The sequence below is a fragment of the Poecilia formosa genome, unplaced genomic scaffold (assembly GCF_000485575.1).
Source record: "Poecilia formosa unplaced genomic scaffold, Poecilia_formosa-5.1.2 Scaffold28, whole genome shotgun sequence".
Lineage (NCBI taxonomy): Eukaryota > Metazoa > Chordata > Actinopteri > Cyprinodontiformes > Poeciliidae > Poecilia > Poecilia formosa.
This window is the reverse complement of record NW_006799967.1, coordinates 99153-119846: the sequence shown is the minus strand read 5'-3', so window position 1 is coordinate 119846 and position 20694 is coordinate 99153. Positions and strand designations below refer to the sequence as shown.

Genomic DNA, 20694 nt, shown 5'->3' with positions numbered 1-20694 from the left:
AGTCTGTGTACCGCTAATGCATCAAGTCGTGTAAACTCTTTAACATGTACAAAAAAAAAAAAAAAAAAACAAGTCGTGTAAACTCTTTAACATGTACAAAAAAAAAAAACGAAAGAGAGAGAAGAGATTTCAAGTTGTGTTGGTGACGACGTCGGGCGGAGGAGGAGCTCTAGCTGCCCTCCACCAGCTTGGCCAGCGTGTCCCGCAGCTCCGTCAGCTCGAAGATCTTGCTGTCCAGCAGCTCCAGCAGGGAGCGCAGGCTCTTCATGTAGGCTTCCCGCTCCAGCTGGCTGCTCTCCAGGCGCTGCTCCAGGTCGCTCAGCTGCGCCTCCAGCGTCTGGTTCCTCGACTCCGTCTCCTGGCGCCAAGCAGAAATATCGATGACGTGTATCGGTATCGGAGCGATACTACGGTTTCTGATTGCCCCGCAAAATTTTATTTCATTTTTGTGTTGTAGTTTCTCAACTCTACGTACAAAAATTATGTGTTTTGATTTTCTCTCAAATAACAGAAAAAAAAGTTGCATTTTTTTCCCCCCTAAAACAAGCAAAATATTGTTTATTATGTTAATCTATTATTAAAGTATTTGTCCAAAATTTGTCCAAGGTTTTAATAAAAATAATTTAAAGGAAAAAAAAAATCCACAAGCCACCTATAAGATAATAAATTTGCCGATATATCCAACTTAAACAATAAAAAGTATCGGTATTGCTGATACTGGTCCGATATTTACTGGGTCTCTCTCATGCAGCTTGTTGCTCACCTTTAGTTTCTGTGTCAGGGTGTCTTTTTGAAACTTAAACTCGTTGGCACTCTCCACCTCCTCCTTAAGTCTCTCCAGCTCCTAAAGTGAAATATGAAAATAAAGCACTATATGATATCCTTTGTTATTGTTTTTGTGACAGTATTCTAGAGCAGGGACTAAAATATAGCAAAATGTTATGTTTCCAAATGTCTTTCTCACACGCCTGACTGGTCAATGACTTCATTTAACATATAAAAGACGATCGATTAGTCATTGAGCCATTAAGAATAAAAAATATTCATTCAATTGAAACAAACCAAACAAATTGTGTTTAGATAAATGACCTTCCAGCTCAAATTAAACGCATATACAAAATACAAAGAAAGTGGCAAAAAAAATAATTTTAATCATTATCAAATAGAATTAATTTAGCTAATTCTGAGCTAAAACTGTTTAGTTTAATTTCTAAGACATCGTGACAAACGCATGACAGTCTTTGTATTAGGTATATGAAAATATTTGCTCTCAAATGTAAATAACGTTTTCCAAATTTAGACTTTTAATCCAACATTATATTGCTCTTTTTGTTTGTTTGTTTGTGTTTTTTTTTTGCTTTTTACAAAACTCTGCAAGTTTGAATTTGAAGTGCGTTCAAGAACTTTATACAGAAATAAAGAAAAACGTTCCAACCCTTCAAAGCACCCATTATTAATGTTCAAAGATGTCGAGCGTCTTCACCTCCTCCTTGGCCCTCAGCGCCGCCTCCAGCTCCTCTATTGTTCTGTTCAGCTCCGTTTTCTGAGACTTGATGACCATCGTTTGGCCGCTCACGCACTCCAGCTCCGTCACCTGCGAGACAAACAGCATCCGTCTGAAGTGAACGCCGGTCCGGAGCGCGTTGCCATTGGCTGCGGCGACGGAGCCGTACCCGCTTGTGCAGCCGCTCCGCCTCCTCCTGATAGGCCCCCAGCTGCTGCTTCCACTGCTTGACGTTGGCCGTGGACTCGAGCAGCGCCGCCGTCAGCTTGGCGTTGTTCCCCTTCAGCGCCGCCAGCTCGGCCTCCCAGTGCTTGTTGATGCTGGAGGAACTGGAGACGGAACGAAAAGCCGGCCGAGGTAAATATGGGCAAACTGCTGAGCCAGCAGGTTCTGGTTCGTAACGTTACAGGTTAGCAGGAGGATATTAAACACCAAATGAGGCTTTTTATTGGATATGCAATAAAATCCGCAGCAGGTCACATTTTTGATTGTTTTACTCCGAATCTAACTGATGAGGTAAAAGTAATTGACTGACAGACGGGAAGGAAGGAAGGGAGCGAGGAAGGAATAAGAAAAGTAATGAAGATAGGAAAGGACAAAGGAAACAAGGGCAACAAGAAGGAGAGAATGAAAAAAGGAGGGAATGGAGAACAAGAAGGAAGGAGTAACTAAAGACAAAAGTAAAAAAAGGAAACAGGAACCAAAGTGTTGAAGGGGGAAAAGGACAGAAGAAAGAAAGGGTAGGAAAGAAGGGGGCTAGGAAAGGGAAGGGAGGAAGAGTGGAAGGACATAAAGACGAGAAGAAGGACAAATGACTGATAGAACAAAATAATACAAAGAAGGATGAAATACAAAAGGAAGAAAAGATCCAAAGAGCAAGAGAAGGAATTTGGACTAAAGGACAACAAGCAAAAGAAAACATTTATTTTTCTGATTTTCACATTTTAATCATTTAGGTAATTGGAGACGAAATCAAGTCTGGAAGCTAATTTTTTTGCATTCCCATCGCCCCCCCCACCTAAAATTATCCAGACTTGGAAAAACAAAAGATCAAATTTCATATCTTTCAAGTTTTGCCACGTATAAATACAGGATTTATAGTTGTTGATCATATTTATTGGTTTACTTCCAAGGTCAGAGTACCAAAGACGGCTCCTCTGTGGACTGGTGCACCCCAGGGGTGTGTGTTTAGCCCACCGTCGTTTACTCTGACGACGCGTCGGCGTGCCGCTGGTTACAGGACGAACCACACGGTCTGAGCGCAGCCTCACCTGTGAGAGAACGGTAAAGCGTTTTGGGGAGGTTCTGCTCTGGCTTCGCTGTGCTTCGGCGTGTTCGGTGTGACTCTGTCCTCATCTGTACCGTTGATGCTCTCTGGGGTCAGAGGTGACTGGAGGTCACCTGGCGCAGATTCCTGTTATGATGAAAAAAATAAAAAAGGAAAAGGAAATTAACTGAATCAGTAAGCAAAGTTTCTCAAGCAACCATTTCTCAGTTTTAGAAATTAGCCACAGAGTACTCGAAAGCAGATACAGGTGAAAGCTGTAGCAAAGTGGACCAGAAGAACAACTTCTCTTCATTGGAAAGATTAAAAAAAAAACGTACTGAATTTCTATTTCCATCCGATTTTCACGTGAATTTTGAGCATGGCTGTAATAAACAGGAAGTAGGGGTTGTAATATCTCAGAAAAATGGAGAGAGGTTTTCAGGAAGGTGTTGCTATCGGGCAAGTTGCAACTGTTCTGTCGAGTCATCAAGTACTGGCGACGTTTCAAGCGATCTGGACACACCACCACCCCCTCCATGAACTCTGTGGTCCACCAACGTCTGGAGAACGGAAACGAGCTGCAAACCCAAAAGCAGAACCAACAAACTGATCCACAGCTCTATTCCTGCTGAACTGCTGTTGTAATCCTATTGTTCTTACTTACCGTATAAACAAAGATGCAAGATTCTGTGGTATGTTTTATTTTTTTATAGTGGTACGACTGCTCAGATGGCATAACATAAACCGCGCTCAGCCCATCTGATCATAAAAATCTCCATGTGATGTCACATGCCCGTCTGACACCCAGCGGTTTCGTAACCCAGCACGGTTGGTCAGCTGAATCCGCTGTCAGGTTTCTGACTGACAACACCAGAACATTCAGGAACTCTGGCAGACCCGGGCTTCAAGACTCTCTCTTACTCCAATTTCTTGAGTTGGTTTACACCAAGCGAACCTCTAACATAGAAAGATATTTATCAAAGTGGTTGTAGTCTTAATTTATTACTGTACTTTCAGTAATAAATATGCTTAACTACTGGGAGGACAAAGGAGGCGGAGAAGGGACTGCAGGGCAGGTTTCCTTTCATCAGCGTAGATGAGGAAAGACAGCAGCTAAAGGGATCAGGTTTCACAAAACTGAGGAGAAACTTGAAGGGAAAGACTTGGACCGGAGTGAAAGAGGAGGATTGGCTCAGGTGGTTTTACCTTCTTTTTACCAGGCTTGTTGACAGATAACACATTCCGCTTTACAGCGCCACCCTGAGAAGAAACCGTTAGAGAGAAAGCAAAGGAGCCTCATCAGGACACCAAGTGTTTACAACCCGGCTTCTAAAACATCATGCAAAAAACATACAGCCAACCAAAGCACCTAGCAAAAGTATTCATAACTCTTAAAAATTAAAGATTTTTTTTTTCCTCATCACAACCACAAACCTCGACAGGCTTCATTAGATAGAATGGAGAGCGTCAATTCTGGCTATTTTTTCTTCTTACATTTCCCTCAAAATCTCTGATATACATTGAAGTTTGGGCTTGAAATGTGCCAAAATGTGAAAACTTAAAGGGTACGTTGATGCAATGCGGCTACCACAACTGTTCACACGCACGCACGCACGCACACACACACACGACCGGGGCTCGTTACCTGCGAGGGCGTACTGCTGAGCTCCGTCTTCTCCTGGGACTTCTCCTTCGCTAACCGGGCCGCTTCCTTGAACTCGGCAAACTTTTCTGCAAACTGAAACCAGAGGTAGCAGCTGACTCTGGTGCTCCGTCGGGAATTCAACAAAATAAGCAACGCCTCACCCCTCCCCCACAACCCACCTTGCTCAAGTGACTCTCGGACGAGAAGCCGAGGCCGTAGACGGTGTTGGCCCGGCTGTCGGCCCACTGGCCGAACTTCTGCGACGTCTTGGTGAAGGTCATGTTGGGGGTGATGGTGCTGTTGATGATAGCCTGTGGGAGGATGAAACGTACATCGCCGGGGACCGGCGTTTGTCATGGCTGCTGGTGATGGAGGGTTGCATTGGCAGAGGACAGCTGCAGGGAGACTATCAACGCTGATGTGGGAGTTTGGCACACAGGAAACCATCAATAAGGAGCTTCTAATTGAGTCCAGCTGGCTGTAATGTTATTGATCAGCGTGGGAGGCCACTCTGGGTCTGCTGGTATAGTTAGCTCGATTTATTGGACGTTGACGTACGAGTCGATTTTTCTTTCCTGGTGCTTTCAACGTGAACCCTTCGGTTTAACTAACTACTTTGTGGAAACAGCAGCTGACGGAGTAAACTTTCACTTGGCCTTTAAAACATTTCACACAGACAACCAGCAGATAAACAGCCCTCCGAATAACAAATGATACGATAAATCGATCAACCAATGAGAGCAAGATTAAATCAATAGGCAACAAGTGTAGGTTTGACGAAATATGATCACAAATAAAGTGCAAATTGAACCAGGTCAATGTTCTTGTCACAACAGGAATAGATTAGGGCTGAGCGATACGTCTTAAAAATAAAATCTCGGATCCCATGTTGATCATTTTTTATTCGAGCTCTGTTTTCTAACAAACAAATTACAAACGACAAAAATACTTCTTGCAATTTTTGTAATTGAAAATAAAAAATTCTTCGCGTTGCCCTAATAACCTGTTGTAGATTTGACCCGAATTTAAAGTCCAAACAAGCTGAAGCTCTAAAACATGTTTGTCAAACAAGATGGCGGCCTCAGGCGTGCTGACATCACTCTGAACTATGGAAATGCAAGGAACGCGTTGGTGAAAACAAACATCCAAATTAATTAAATCTTCAAAAACCAAAAACCTGACGAGTCGATAAAATCGATTCATTGGCCAGCCCTAACGCAGGCGAAAACTTTAAAAGCCAACTGGTGGCCCTTACACCAACACAAATCTATAACCTGAAGGCCAAACTGTTCGAAATAGTATGAAAAGTCGAAGCCAACTATAATAACAATATTTACATCATGACGCAGGGTGACATGGGATCTGTGGCATTTGATGCTCATTGGTTTCAACCTTCCCTCAGAGGTTCGACTGACTGACTGTCGGATGCTTCGGTAGCTGCCTGATTCAACTCCTGACTCCATCCATTTTGTTTGGTCTGGACTCTGCGGCTCATTTACTTCCCATTTCAGCTTTTACATCAAATGAATGGAAAATACACGGCATTGCGCCCCCTAGGTGATTATGTTTGTAGGAAAACTTTGAAGACATTTAAAAAAGGTCCATTTCATTTTATGTTCCTTTGGAAATATTCAGATTTAAAATTTATAATCTCTTTTTTGTTTTAAATCTTATTAAAAGAAAACAATCTAATTGTGCTCAACAAAAACAAACCTTGTTTTACACATTAAACAAGATGTATTTAATTTAAAGTTTATTTATGTAGCACAACCTCAGCTGACCACAGTAATTAGAGCATCACAGATGGGTGTAAGATAAAATAAGAAATAAAATTAGAAATTAAACAAAATATATGGACAAAAACGTATATTTGAAAAGTAAGGAAAGTTCCATCCATCCATCCATTTTCTGAACACCCTTGTCCCTCAGTGGGGTCAGGAGAGGTGCTGGTGCCTATCTCCAGCTAACGTTCCGGGCGAGAGGCGGGGTACATCCTGGACAGGTCGCCAGTCTGTCGCAGAGTAAGGAAAGTTAAAAAAAAAAAAAAGGCACTTTTTGTACTAAAAAAAGTTAGGGCACCCTAATCCCCAACATCTAGTCTTACCTGCTTTAGTTATATAACTTCAGTGAGAGGTTTCTTGTGTTGGTTGATGTTTTTGTTTGTTTTTTTGCTCAGTTTATTAGAAAGTTTTATGGTTATAATTTGTTTGGCCACTTGAGGGCAGCAGACACATCGTCAACTTCCAGAGAGGTCGGGGAGGAAAATGATCATTATTTTTCTTTTCTGAGCTCCATGTTTGGTTAGATACTCATCAGATTAGAGAAGGCAGGGCGTCAAAGGTCTTCCTGAAACTTTGATCAGTCAACATGTTAAACAAATCTGTAAAATTAGGAGTTGTTTTTTGATGCGAGGAGAAGATTTTGTTCTCTCAGAAAGTTTCCACTCTGGAATTTAGGGAACAGCATGAGCCTTCGGCGTCGTGCGACTTTCGCCTCTGGTGGGTGAAACAACGTGTTGTTGTCTGGATAACACCGCCCCTCCGTTCCAGCACCACCGAGCTTTGCCTGCTATTTCCAGCGGAACAACGCTAACTTGCTGGTTCGACAGCGACACCAGTCACCCGGAGAAGCTCTTACGTAACTCTGCAAACTCCAGCCCTGTGCCTCAGGACTAAAATAATCACTGCCACATACATATCAGAGGCCCCAGCAGAGAGGCGAGGCAAAGCAGACATGTAACATGCAAAGTTTATTTGCCCCCCCTGATGAGATTAAACTTCAACGAGCCCCTTTGCAAAAGTTAAAGAGGCTTTTCTGTGCAACGTAAAGTGTGTCAGAGTCCTAAGTACATTTTTGCATAATCAGATTGCTTAAGCATACCTTGGAGCCGTCCAGACTGATGATCCGATACACATTCCTGGTACTGTCGAAGAAGTAGGAGACCGTGACGGCGTGCTTACTGGTAGGAACCCAGTTCTTCTTGGTGCTCGGGTCGATCTGGAAGACGTGGGCCCGCGTACTGAAGATGGGCTGCTCACTGCACAAGAAGAGAAGCAGCAGAAGAAGAAGCATCTAGATAAAGGCGTCTCTGAAGTTAGGATGTGTAATTACTGTACATAAAAAGATGAGACTTTTCTTCCTTACTGGCCGACATTAAGACAAAGCACCAAGACGTGTTAACAGCTCAATTTTCTGGCAGTATAGATGATATTCCACAGTGACACGTCCTGGATGAGACCAACAGATGTTAGCAAGCACTGCTAATCCAACTCATTTGCTTTTGCCACACCTCTGTCAATCTCAGTTTGGCCACATGTTAGAAAGTTAGGCAGAAAGATGTTGAAGTCGGGGATATGACACATTCCCAATATGATCGACGGATGAGATGGTGGATGTGGCTACGTATCATTTTTAATATAAAACAACATGTGATGTCGCATGCTTTGTAGTTCGCATAAAGAAAATCAGAATTGATCAAGATCGGATGTAAAAGAAAACTGATATCAGCATCAAATTATGCTTCAGAGACAGAGAAAGCCTTTAAACAAAGACAGCAACTTACCATTATTTTAGTAATCGATTAATCGATTGTTCTGACTATTGATTAATCAGATATCAAAAACAACACATTCTGCAGATTTTTTATTTAACCACTTTTTATACAATTTTAGAAACGCATTAAAAGATGCAAATGAATAATTCAGACACTTTTTTAAATTAAGAAAATAAACATGTTATTGCCTAAAATGCAAGACTGTAGTATTCATGAAGCAAAGGTGAACTAGGTGAAGCTAAAACGATGCTGCTTGAGGAGTTTTGGCTGAAACATATTTTAAACAAAACATTTTTATCTTAAATGAAAAATGCAAATATTTTTGTACAGTCTTGCCTTAATTACTGCGGATTAATCGAATACTCCAGTTAACAATTAATCGATTAATCGAGGGTCGTTAGGCTGAGCTGAACTGAACGAAGCCTCGGTGCAGACTGGGTGTGAACGCTGCAGGACGAACGCATGTCCAGTGGATTCAGCTCTGAACCGCTACCCCGCTTCCTCCACATCTGGATGAAGGATTATCTCACATAATCTGCATACGTCTTGGCCCTTTTTTTCAATCACATGTACGGAATCTATAGTAAAGATGGGAAAAACAAAAAACAAGCAGCATTCTCCGATCTCCATGAAGTGTTGTTCTGCTTAGACATCTGTGGTGCAGGAAACCTCGTCTTCATCCGTCTGTTTACTACAGAAATCGTCTCGTTTTTATTGCGTACGTGGATCGGCGTTCTACGTTGGTTAATGCCCCGCCGCTCCAGAGGTAAAATCTGACCTTCTTTTGACCTCCTGAAGCGTCTCTGACATACAGAGATGCTGCTGCAGCTAAAAACTGCTTAAATAATTCAAACTAACAAGTCCTCCAATTTGCTCAGAGGCAGCAGTTCAAACGGCGACTCTAAAGGTTAAAAATCCCTCCTGCAACGCTCCTTGTTTTACTCCCACCAGCTTTAATACAGACATCAAACCCGCGATGCGATCAACAGAGACAGAAAACGAGTAAAATCTTCATCACAAAGATGACTTTTATTAACTCCAAGATTAGACGAAGCCTCTCGAGATCAGGAAGGGCTTGTGCAAAAGTTCATGGCGATCCACCAAGTACTCGGGAGGCAAGGTGGAGAACACTCCTGGACTCCCACTGTGAGCATGGATAATAAAAAACATGAGGCTGGAATCATTTATCCCGACTGGAAGAGAAGCGTGGTGCAGCAAATATGTCAGGGAGTGTGAGGGAACAGAGGAGAGATTTCCCAGTTTAAACTGTGTTTAACAACCAAACGCCTCAAATGTCATGTTGTGAAGTGACACACAGGCTAGAGAGAAAACAGGATCCGATCTCCCTGAAGCTGGTAGAGGAAACAAAATGTTTCCCAAATGTATTAAGACCCAACAACGGCAAGCATCTGAATTCAGACTCACGGCTTCACAGGACAATGTTTTGCTACTTTGATGTTTGCTTCATAATGGGCATTGGAAACTTTAGGTTTTCACACAACAGATGCAGAATGATGATAAACTACACTCAGCTGGACTCCATTTACAAATGAGGCGAAAGGCATTAGATTTTATTTAGGGGTATTAGAATAACTCAAAAGCATGCCAAGCTTTTCAGATTTTTATCTAAATTTTTTTTTTTTTAATCTTTCCGTTTTACAACTATGCTTTACTTTGTGTTGGTCTAGCAGATTGTAGCAATTAATTATAATTAATCATAATGAACTGATTTTTGAAATAACCATCAACTACTTTAGAAATCAATAAATTGTTAACTGGAGCAGACAGACTAAAAAAATCCACTTACTGAAAGACAAACATAATCAAAACAGTGGTTAAGTCAAAACTGTACAAAAATATATATGTTTCACATTTAAGACACAATAACAATAATCATAATAAAAATCATTATTTTAGCTTTATCTGGTTGAAATGACATTTAAAAAAAAGGTTAATTCAAAAAAGTCAGATTAGCCAAGCAGACACGTTTTGGTTCGTTTCCAGTGCAGATGTATATTTGTTTATTATATGTTTTAGTCTGTAAAATACTTATTTTCCTATTTAAAAAAAGAATCAAATTGATTTATTTGCATCTTTTAATGTCATTTTAAAAATGTGTATAAAAAGAACTTAAAATCTGCAGAATGTGCCAATTTTTCTTATACGATTAATCAATTAATCATCAAAATAAACAATAGATTAATCAAGAACTAAAACAATTGTTAGTTGCAGCATCCCTAATAATCAAAGTACAACGCATTGAAGTTTGTAGTTGCAGCACAGCAAAATGCGTTAATAGAAATGAGGTACAGTATTGATCACTGATAACTACATGATAAGGTCAGCATCGTATCTACTGTTTTAAATTGCATCTAAAACGGTAGAAGAATAGAGAGAGCTCTAACTGTCATTATTACCTCTACTCTTTACAGCAGATGCTCCTCAAAGCCCAACGCTCGAATGATGAAGGATCAAAATAATAATAATAGAAAGCTCTGAGTTGTATTTTTTCTGTCTAATGTGTGTGAGTGAGTTCCTGGCAGGTCTGACCGGCAGTGCCCGCCTGCGCTCGCATGAAGAGAGAGGCAGTGATGCCTAAGGTGACCTGGAAGCAACCTGTGTGAACATACAGAGATCAGCTGCCACTGGCCGACTTCCAGGCAAAGCTATGGATGAAAATCTCACAAGGCCTTGGATTAAAAGGCAACGACTCCACAACCGTAAATGTTCACAACACGACGCGGCTGCTTGTCGCTTTGCTCCGATTTCAGTCATTGCAGGAATACGACACACGTTTGTGTATTTCTAAAGGCAAAAGCAAACTTAAAGGAAACGGAAATGTTTGTTGCCGTTAAAGGATTACAGATTTGATCTGAGATTCATTTGGTTAGACAAAGCTGCAGGTAATCACTACTGGCTGCAAATTCATCTAAAAACGTAACTGACTTTGTAAAAATGTTTAAATGACAAAACTGTGAAGTATGCATTAAGTGTACTAGCTCAGTTTTCCTTTGTCAGAATATGGAATTATGGGTACTGTAGTTGTAAAACGTATTGGAAAGTTGGATGTAGCTAAAATAGATTACATTAGAAGACAAAATAACACTTCAAGAAAACGATTGCAAAGGTTATTAAAAATATGTCAGGGGATGGATACAAAAATATCCAAGGCATTGAACATCGCCTGGAAGTCAGTTAAATTAATCAGAGATTTTTTTTTTCTTTACATCCTGTACTCTTATTTTATACTTCTGACATTTTTGTATTAAATTAAATCAGTTTTTAATCATGCTGCTGTACAACTGCCGTTAGTCCAAGTGTTGTCCAAGTGGTCGAATGCATAAAGGCACCAAAATCAAACAATAGCTATAAGTTAATATTGTTCATTTGTTGAATCTGACCACTGAAAATCAAACTTGCCAATCCAACTCTCTTTTCAATTTGGGATTCAGACATAGTGAAGTTGGGAGTAAATCACAAAGTTAGGACACAGCCTACAGTGTCCTCACATCAGGTCTTCACTATAAGCTAAAAGAACCACTTCTTCTACCACCTTATGCTTAAAAAGTTATCTCTTTATGCAGCTTTTCTTTCATTAAAGGCTGAAAAATACCAAAACGGTGGGAAAACCAGACTTGTTAGGTCAACAATATGTCCACAATCTAAAATACAGGTAGTGCACATAGAAAACTGGACATGATTTTGCGGCATGACTCCCAGAAATGTCGCAGTTGAGTTTATTCAGAGATCCTGATAATCAATAATGTATGATTACATGATTCTTGAATTCCTGAAGCTTCTTCTTCAGCCGATGCAAATAATTCAAAGACCTGCTTAATGCAAAACGGTCCAGGTTACTGATGTTTATTGTCTGACCAGAAATCCAACTGATGTAAATTAGTTATTCAGATAGCCTAGACATGTAGTTTTATGAAATTTCTTGCATCGGTGTGTTTTCACAATAGGTGAGGAATGCAAAGTTTGCCCCAAAAAGAGATAAATTCCTGATTTTGGAACAGTCATTATGAGGAACAGTCACCACTTTGTCGAATGACTAAATATTAAGACTTACAGTGAAAATGTCATGCAAATGCATCTGATAATTTCTGAGTCAGCAGCGGACTGACTCAACAAGTTTGGCGCTGGCACAACTGAAGACAAAGTAACGCCAGGAGTGACATCTATCTGTGCTTTGGTTACCATGTCGATAACTGTATTTTACACAGATATCATCATAACATGCAAACTGCCAACACCACTTAGTGCTACACAGGAAGAGGATTAAGTGAGATCCGCTTTCTTTCTCTCAGGTCAAAAATAATTAGCCAAAAATGAAACAAAAGTTGGTTAAGTGGTGTGTCCATTAAGGCCTTTAGAAACTCAGTCATGTCATAGGATCTCTGGGGTGCGTTCACACCAACTCTTTTAGTCCGCTTTAGTCTAGCTCTAGTCCATTTGCCTGGAAAGTCTGTTTCGTTTGAGGAGGTGTGAATCCGCAATTGAAATCCAGTCCACCTGAAAGCCTAGGTCTCGGTAAGGTTTTTAAATCTGGAGCGGTTTGAATGCATACGTAAACGCCAAACGGACCGGAGACTGATCCAAAAGCAGATAGTGGGCTACACCGCAGGGCATTCTGGGGAAAAAAACAACCTAAGCAAACCTGTGTGTCTAGCAGTACCAAGACAAATGTCTCGCAGTGTTTTACCAACAACAAAAATAAAATCCTTAAGCTGCTAAAATCTGATGCCACTCAGTTTTTACTTGCACTGTTTTCTTCAGAGGTTTTCATGTCGTTTCATTCAGTGGCTCAGTGTGAATGTGGTGCAGCTCCACCACATTCACACTGAACATTTGTTTGACTCAGTGCAGTGTGAAAGAAAACAGCACCAAGTGAAAATGGAACAAATTTTGTAATTTCGTTCCCCAATTGAACCGAGTCTATCAGACTATCAAGTGTGAAAACACCCAAAAATGCAAGTTTATCACAAGGATATCTGTCTGTCATGCTTCTAGGAAAAATAAAAGTGATAAAGTCTTAGCTGGAAGATGAGTGTCCCAGAACTCCCCTGGGATCCAGCTATTGTTCCCGTCACTGGGAATCTCCCGTCTCGTCTCGGTGTGCTAATTAAGTTAGCAGAACGGAGTCCTGGCAGACGTTACTTAAAAGACAGACTGTTAATCAGAAAGATGTGATAATGGGAGGGGGTGTACTCTGGATTTTCACTGACAAGAACAGGCTGCAGGGACTGCAGTATGTCAACAGAATATGTCTAATATCAGTTGTTAGCGATAACTGACACCTGGAAAATGTGGTTTCCTGTGAAGCTTCTGCTCAACTTTAACACAGTGCAGTAGAATTGGCTTCACTTTGATCTGAGGAGTCCCAACTTTTTTTACTTTTTTTCCCCCCCAAGGGCACCATATGTGGGTGTGGTGGCTGTTCAGCCGTAGAGTATCAGAGTACCACTGGTGTGCCATTATGGCCTGGATGAAAATCAGCTCCAGTTTTGTGTGCGTCTCTATGAGTGAGTGAGTGTGGTCAACGTTAGCCCATAATCCCTTTTCACAATGAAGCGTATTGGGGTATTCAAGTCTCAATGACGAGTGCTTTGACAGGAATCTGACTGCAAAGCTCATCAGCTCAGCAGTTCTCCAAATACAGCCGGCAGAAACATTCCCAATGACTGAGGTTCCACAAAGAAGCTGGCTTTACACGGGAAAGAACAAAAATATGAACGAAATGAGCGAAATTCGTACCCAAGACAATTTCCCAACGAGAAGTGGGCGTATATCGTTTATCATTTATCGCGATAAATTTCTTATGTTAAGAGTTTTGATTTATCGTTATCACAACAAATTCCAATTGATGTTTAAAAATGTCCAAATTGTCAAGATTGTTGGTTTTACCTTTCTCTTCGCTGTTTGTTTCAGTGAAAGTATAAATAAATATCAATGAATTTTAAATATGAACAACTAAAGTGATTGTGTGCAGTTTAGTGACACAAATCACACTTTTTTCTGACTGCTTTCCTAAAGACGTGTATTACAACAGTGTTTTTTAAGAGCACTTAAAAAAAACTTAATTTTGTTTCTGTTAATAATCACAACATTCACCAATATTAATATCATGTTTTTCTAATATTGTGCAGCCGTATTTTAAACCCTTTAAAAGGAGACTGATAACTACAATCATGTTTAGAGCAATGCATGAATGGAGCTCACTAAAGAAAATCTGAAACATCTCCCCAGCGTCAACAAAAGTGTTTCTTTAAAAGAGATGGAAAATAGAATGTGTTATATAAAAACCTCACCTGTAATGTGATTGTTTTTGCAAATATAATCTGTCATTTTTGGCATAATGACCCCAAGAAGAATAGCTAATGCAGCATGCTGCTGATGCTAATGGGGATCTTTAATGCTTCTCACTTTCAGAAACTCTAAGAGCGACCAGTAAGATTTAATTTGTCAGAAACTAAAAATGCATTAGGTTAAATCACAGGTACTGAAGTTGTGTACTGTATATATATATATATATATATATGGTAACACTTTATTTGAAGGGGGGTGAATAAGACTGTCATGACACTGTCATAAACATGTCATAACACCTGTCATGTTCATGAATAAGTCTTCATGAATATTTATGACTGTTGTTGTAAAGCGTCATTCGGTAAATTATGACACTTTTAATACAAAGTTGACATTATTCAAAATGTCTTTGTTATGACAACTTGACATTAACCAGGAAATCATTACTGTTTAAACTTTACCTTTAATAACATAAAGTTACCTAATTTTTAAAGTGCAATCAGTAATACTTTTATAACAAATTTATATCAGTAATGATTTCTTGGTTAATGTCAAGTTGTCATAACAAAGACATTTTGAATAATGTCAACTTTGTATTAAAAGTGTCATAATTTACCGAATGACACTTTATGACAACAGTCATAAATATTCATGAAGACTTATTCATGAACATGACAGGTGTTATGTCATGTTTATGACAGTTATTCAACCCCCTTCAAATAAAGTGTTACCGCATATATATATATATATATAAAAGTATATAAAAATACAACAAATCTTTACAACATTTCTTCATTGGGAGATAAAAAAAAAAGAAAAGAAAAAGAGTAAACAATCTGACTTCTACCAGATAAAACCTTCAGCGTAAACGGCCGCAGCTTGGGCACAGCAATAATAACCCTGCATCGCTAACTTCGCTGATGCCACGTTGTCAAGGCAACGGCCCACGTGATGCGGGGCCGGCCGTGAGCCGCGCACATCCTCCAACTTCCATCACTGGCTCTCCTTCCCACGTGCGCTCTGGCCCAATCCAATCCCGGTGTCCCTGTCAGTTAACCCACTCGCCTCGCAGAGGGAGACAGCAGGCGCCTGGCAAGGCAAAGCCTCCAGTCAGACTCCCATATGCTGCTCCACAGCAGCAGCTCCTTACACAAGCACATGCACAGCAAAACGCTACGGAGAATTAATACAAAAAAAAAAGTTACATTTTCAAAGACCGGCACTTAAAATGCTGCTTTTACTTTGATTTGCTATTCCAGCAAACTCCTCAGGGACCTTAAAGGAATAGAAGAAGAGCTCCACAAAGTCACATCTTAACAAAAGCCTCAAAACTGAAATCATTTACTGTGTTAGAAGTTGAAAGCATAATTTTATTTTTCCCTTTCCAATTTAAAAATAAGATGCCAAAGTTTTGTATTTTAAGAAATAGTTCCAATTTTTTAAAGCAACTTTTTTATTGGAGGGTTAATGTTTTTTTAAGGTGCAGTATTATGTAAATTTGACTTTTTTGAGATTTACATCAAGTTCTAATTTTATTGCCTCATCAAAAGCACACATGGAGTATTTGCTTGAATCCTTAAATCTCCCATGGCGACCATTCAGCTGTACAAAACACCTGGTGGGACCTAGCTCCGCCTTCTGGAACTAAGCTCCTACTCAGAGCTGCAGTTTCTAAGCTTCCAAGCTTCTACTTCCCCCACTGAGCTCCTTCAGACTAGCCAGGCGCAATTAGCAAACACGTGGTGGAACTCATTCTATGAGCTACTTCTCAGTGAAATACTGGTAAAAACTTTGTTAAAAGGTTGTGATGACATCCTGCAGGTGGAGTATCAGAAAGTGCAGTTTTTAAAGAGGCAGGTCAACTTTCAAGGCATAATTTACAAAGTTAAATTTATTTTAACTCATGTTTGATACATGCAGCATTTTTTTTGACAACTAACGTTAACATAGTTACTTTATTGTGCTATAAAATTAATACTAACTCATGAAAAAATAAAATAGATGGCAAAATCCTACTATTTCAACAACAGGTTACATAGCATCAGCTTGATCAAATTTGATATGAACTGTGGAAACATTAAATGTATTTATATTTTAGACAACTTCTTCTGGCTCAAAAACATTTAGTTTTCTAACAGAATTGGTTGGGTTTAAAACCAGGGATCATGTCCCAATATGGAAAATTTGGGACCGTGTCGATATCCGATATTAATATTGCTGTTATGGTCAATGACTGATATTTACCAATACTAAATATATTTCTTGACCATTTTGACACCTCTGAAAAATAAAAAAAAACAGCCAGAAACGAGATGGCAATAAGATGAAAACATATCATATCGGAATAATTTTATTTATCGGACTGATCCCGGTATGCTAAAAAATGACTAATATCGACCAATACCGATGTTAGTGCCGATATATTGTGCATCCCTATTTAAAGCTGTTCATCTCACTTTAAATTTCCACAGTGCGTTGTCTGACAGTGGTATGACAGACTCACACTAAACCATACAATAAATCGGAAAACCAATTTTAAAATGTTTAATTGCTTTTCCCTCACACATGTTAAAACCTGGGATACTAAGGTGGTGAGGAAGACGGAGACAGACGCAGGAGAAGACCTTAATTGCAGGTCACGTGCTTGAGACGCCCTCTTTTTCCATGCTTGAGGAATCAGTTGTTTGCTGTATTATAACTGCGTGGGCTTGAACATTGATGCGCACAAAGAGGTTAGCAGTTCACTCCTCTCCTCCTCCGAGCCCAATACGACAACAAGCCAATCACACGCCACGTCATCTGCTTTCATCTGAAGCCAGAAGTAGGTCGCCCTTGATCAGGAGAATCACCAAACATCTGCAGGTTCTGCTGCGACGCACGCGGCACTTAATTAAAGGCTGTTACTTCTGAAGCTAAAACATGTGCTGCACTGCGATCCGTGGCTTACTGGGTCACAGCTTCTGTAATCTGAAGTGAAAATTAATGACAATCAGCTGCTCGAAACGATGTGTAAAGAATTAAAGTGGAATTATTGGGATCTTTTACAGAGTTTATTCAGCACTTTATCAGGACTTTGTCTTTGCAAGCATTGCACAGGCAAAGATATCAATACTTCATGTCTGTGTGCATCCATAATATTGACAAGTGGGAACAAAAGGTCACAAAAACAAAAATCATGCAGCAGCTCATTTCACACATATTTAATTCTAATACACCAATATGGCTGTTGAAACCAGCGACCGTTGCTTTTAAGTGTGCAGTTAAAAGTTAAAGAGTTAAAAAAAAGTTACAGCCTCATTCTCCATGATGCACAGAGTAAATCAGCGCTTCGGTTCCTGCACACTGCCGCCCAGCTGGGATGAATTTGTTATAAAGCATCGAAGGGTTTCTCAATGTTTGACATGGAATTACTTACAAAATGTGGTTACTTTTTAAATAACCAACTTTTGGTTTCAACTAAAAGTTACTTTGAAAAAATGAAAAAACATTTTGAACGTTGTTGATGGTTGTTGTGGGGGTTTTTTGGGGGGCATATATAAAGTATCTTCCAGTTAATGTTCTTTGCTAAATTAATGTTTAATGGTATTTCAGAAGGCAAACTTGTATTATTATATCATTACCAGTCTATTGAAAATGGTCTCAAAACAACAATATTATGGTTTTGCACAATGACTTCTGGGACAATTTATCATCCAGTGCGATGCAAACGAGTGGAGTTTTTATTGAAGAAAAAGCGGCTCTCTTTTAGAGTCTCGGTAAGTTAACTGTTAGAATCAGAATGGTCTAGTCAAAGTAACAATTGAGGTGTTTTTTTTGCCTGAAGTAGTGAGCAATACCTCTTCTTCCTCTTGTTTAATGGTAAATAGAAAACAACATTTTGGTGCATTACCGCCACCAACTGGAAAGGTGTGTGACTCGTAATTCAAAATGCATAATGCAGTCACATTTATAAAGCTAATAAAACTAAAACAATATGAATAGGACCACTGTATTTGTGGTGTTGACATTAATTTGTATGTTTAATAATGGGAAGCTGTCTAATTAAACTAATTAACTGTCACCTGTGAACAAAAGGTCATAATTCTGGGTACATCGAGTTATGCAGTCAGAAATTATACAGTTCTGTATATCTAATTACATTATCTTATATGTAAAGATAATGTTGGACTCATTGTACACTTTATGTTCATAATTGAAAATGTCATGTTTTGCTGAGTCTGCCTGTTGTAGGCATATTTAATTGGAATTATTATTACTGATTAGAAATGTATATACTAATTTGGATAATCTAGATGTTATTCTCTTTTTTTCTATTTAACTTTATTTAACCTCATTAAGGACAGGATAATAATGTAGGAAAAACAAGTAATGCTATTGGCAACTTTTATAATATAGCCATAATGATGTTGGACACAGTCATAGTGCTACATTTTTATCTTGTTACATCCCTGCAAAGCCTTTTAGTTTGTCTTTTATATATTTACCATAACAGAAAATCTAAACCGAAATGGTAAAAGAAAATTGCCTTAATGAACCAGATTGCAAAGTAGCCTTGGGCTACTGTGAATTCATACGATTCATAAGATTTATCAGAATAAATTTTATTTATGATAAAAAATGTTGTCGTAATAAATTCCAATTAATGGTGTGTAAACTCTCCCCAACGCTGTCCATACTTTTAGGATTGTTAGTTTTATCGTTTTCTCCACTCTTTGTTCATTGACAGCATCAATAAATATTAATACGGTTGAAAATATTTATGTGCCTCTGGTCCTAAGGAGTTTGTGGGGCTTTGATTGCTTTCATATACAGTTGCAACCACAGTGGTCATTAAAAAAAGATGTAATAAATAGTTACTATTGTTTTCACACTACCACAAAATACCGTGATATTTTTTAAGCCCATATCACCCACCCTCAGAGTATCGCGGTGTCCGTCTGGACCAGTTTTCTCCTTATTTACCGGTGTAAGGGGGGAATGACACTGACAGAAGCACTTCATTTATAGTTAGCTGTGAGTAGCACGCTAGCTTTGTGTTGTGTGGGACAGGAAAGATGAGACTCAACTCGGCTCCACGAAACCCAAAAACAAAAAAGTCAGCAGCCCCCCTCCTCCCCCCCACCCCCAACACGCTGAGTGGAGTGTTACAGGTTTTCGTTGAGTGTGCCGCCAGTTACATACCCCATTTCTGCTTGGTTTGAGTGCCAAGTTGGGTCGAAAATGATCCAGTCGATGGACTCCTGCTGAGGGGGGGAACGGGCTAGTTGCTGCTGGTGTTGATCCGCTGTCTTCCCCCTCTGAATAAAGCCGCTCTGCTCTGTTCGCTGTGGGGTTCTGGACCGCTCTGCGGAGCCGTTCGGCTGCTCTCAGTCAGACATGGCTGGCTGTGCTGTTATGCCCTTGGGCACATCCTTTCGGCTGGTCTCGTCGGAGCGAAACGTGTCGGTGCATGCATGATGACCGACAACACAACAGCAGCACAGACGCTAGTTGCTGCTACCGTTAGCCAAATAAGCAAGCTGCTCGACTTTAAAGGATTATGGGGCTGGCTGACAGCAAACGGAGCCTGGTTTAGAGCAGAATTAGGCTATTTTAAGTTAAAAGTTGGGGGGGAATTTGAAAGGCTCGACAGTAAATGCTGGTAAAAGTGTTCGAAACATTACCAAGCCTTGACCAATAAGATTTTAGCTCGCTTATAAATACAAGAAGCTGGTGTCAAATCTCACAAGAAGTGGGATGAATAAGAAAAAAAAGAGGAGAAATATTCACATTCCTAGTTTAACAAATTGTTCATAAATCCCAGCTTTAGTCGCTTATTTTTCACCAAAGTCCGACGTGCCATTAAATTTAAAAAAGAAAAAAAAAAGCCTCCCGCTGAGAAATATTACTGAGTTTCACTGCATGTGAGGCATTTACTGCAGCTCGGAGGCGACAAACATCTTCCTTTCAGACGGCGCTCCATTCTCTCCGTTGCTCCTTGAGATGATACAAAAGAAATTTGGTTCCCTCTCCGGGTTTTACCATCACGTTTCGTTCTCCTCTGAGATTAGAAAGCAGCTCAGCTTCACCCGATGGCTTACGTTGGCGAGAGCTCCAGCATCTGTACAGAGGAGTATTTACGTGTTATTTTTTTCCTCGGTATTTCTCCAAAACAGGCATGCGGGTGACGAGAAACTACGACGGCGATGCTTCGTTGGCTTGATCATTCTCCTCCTTCATCTTCATCATCATCGTCATCATCATCCACCCCTCTGCCCTCTGTCAGTCTCCCGTCTCATTCATCGCACAGCTTTATCCGACGCTCCTAGGGGAGCGTAAAGTTACGACGTAATCACGTCACGTTCGGATCAGATTCTTTTTTTTTCTTTTGTAATAATTGGCAATAAAATGGTTGCGCCAGCTGCACATCATTTTAT

At 39.9% G+C, this 20694-nt stretch overlaps 1 protein-coding gene across 2 annotated transcripts; it reads right to left on the bottom strand.

The window, feature by feature from the left end:
• Positions 1 to 97: 97 nt before the first annotated feature.
• On the bottom strand, positions 98 to 20585 carry homer1 (homer scaffold protein 1). Of its 2 annotated transcripts, XM_007548767.2 has the most exons (10): positions 19460 to 20585; positions 7297 to 7453; positions 4596 to 4727; positions 4417 to 4509; positions 3978 to 4031; positions 2776 to 2918; positions 1674 to 1833; positions 1484 to 1594; positions 764 to 844; positions 98 to 358 (listed from the first exon to the last, which is right to left on the bottom strand). In XM_007548767.2, exons 1-10 carry the CDS (start codon positions 19462 to 19464, stop codon positions 170 to 172), a joined length of 1125 nt encoding a protein of 374 aa, XP_007548829.1. In that variant the 5' UTR covers positions 19465 to 20585; the 3' UTR covers positions 98 to 169. The 2 variants fall into 2 exon arrangements, with proteins under 2 accessions (XP_007548829.1, XP_007548830.1); XM_007548768.2 differs by lacking the exon at positions 3978 to 4031 and having other exon boundaries at positions 19460 to 20582.
• Between the last annotated feature and the right edge of the window lie 109 nt (positions 20586 to 20694).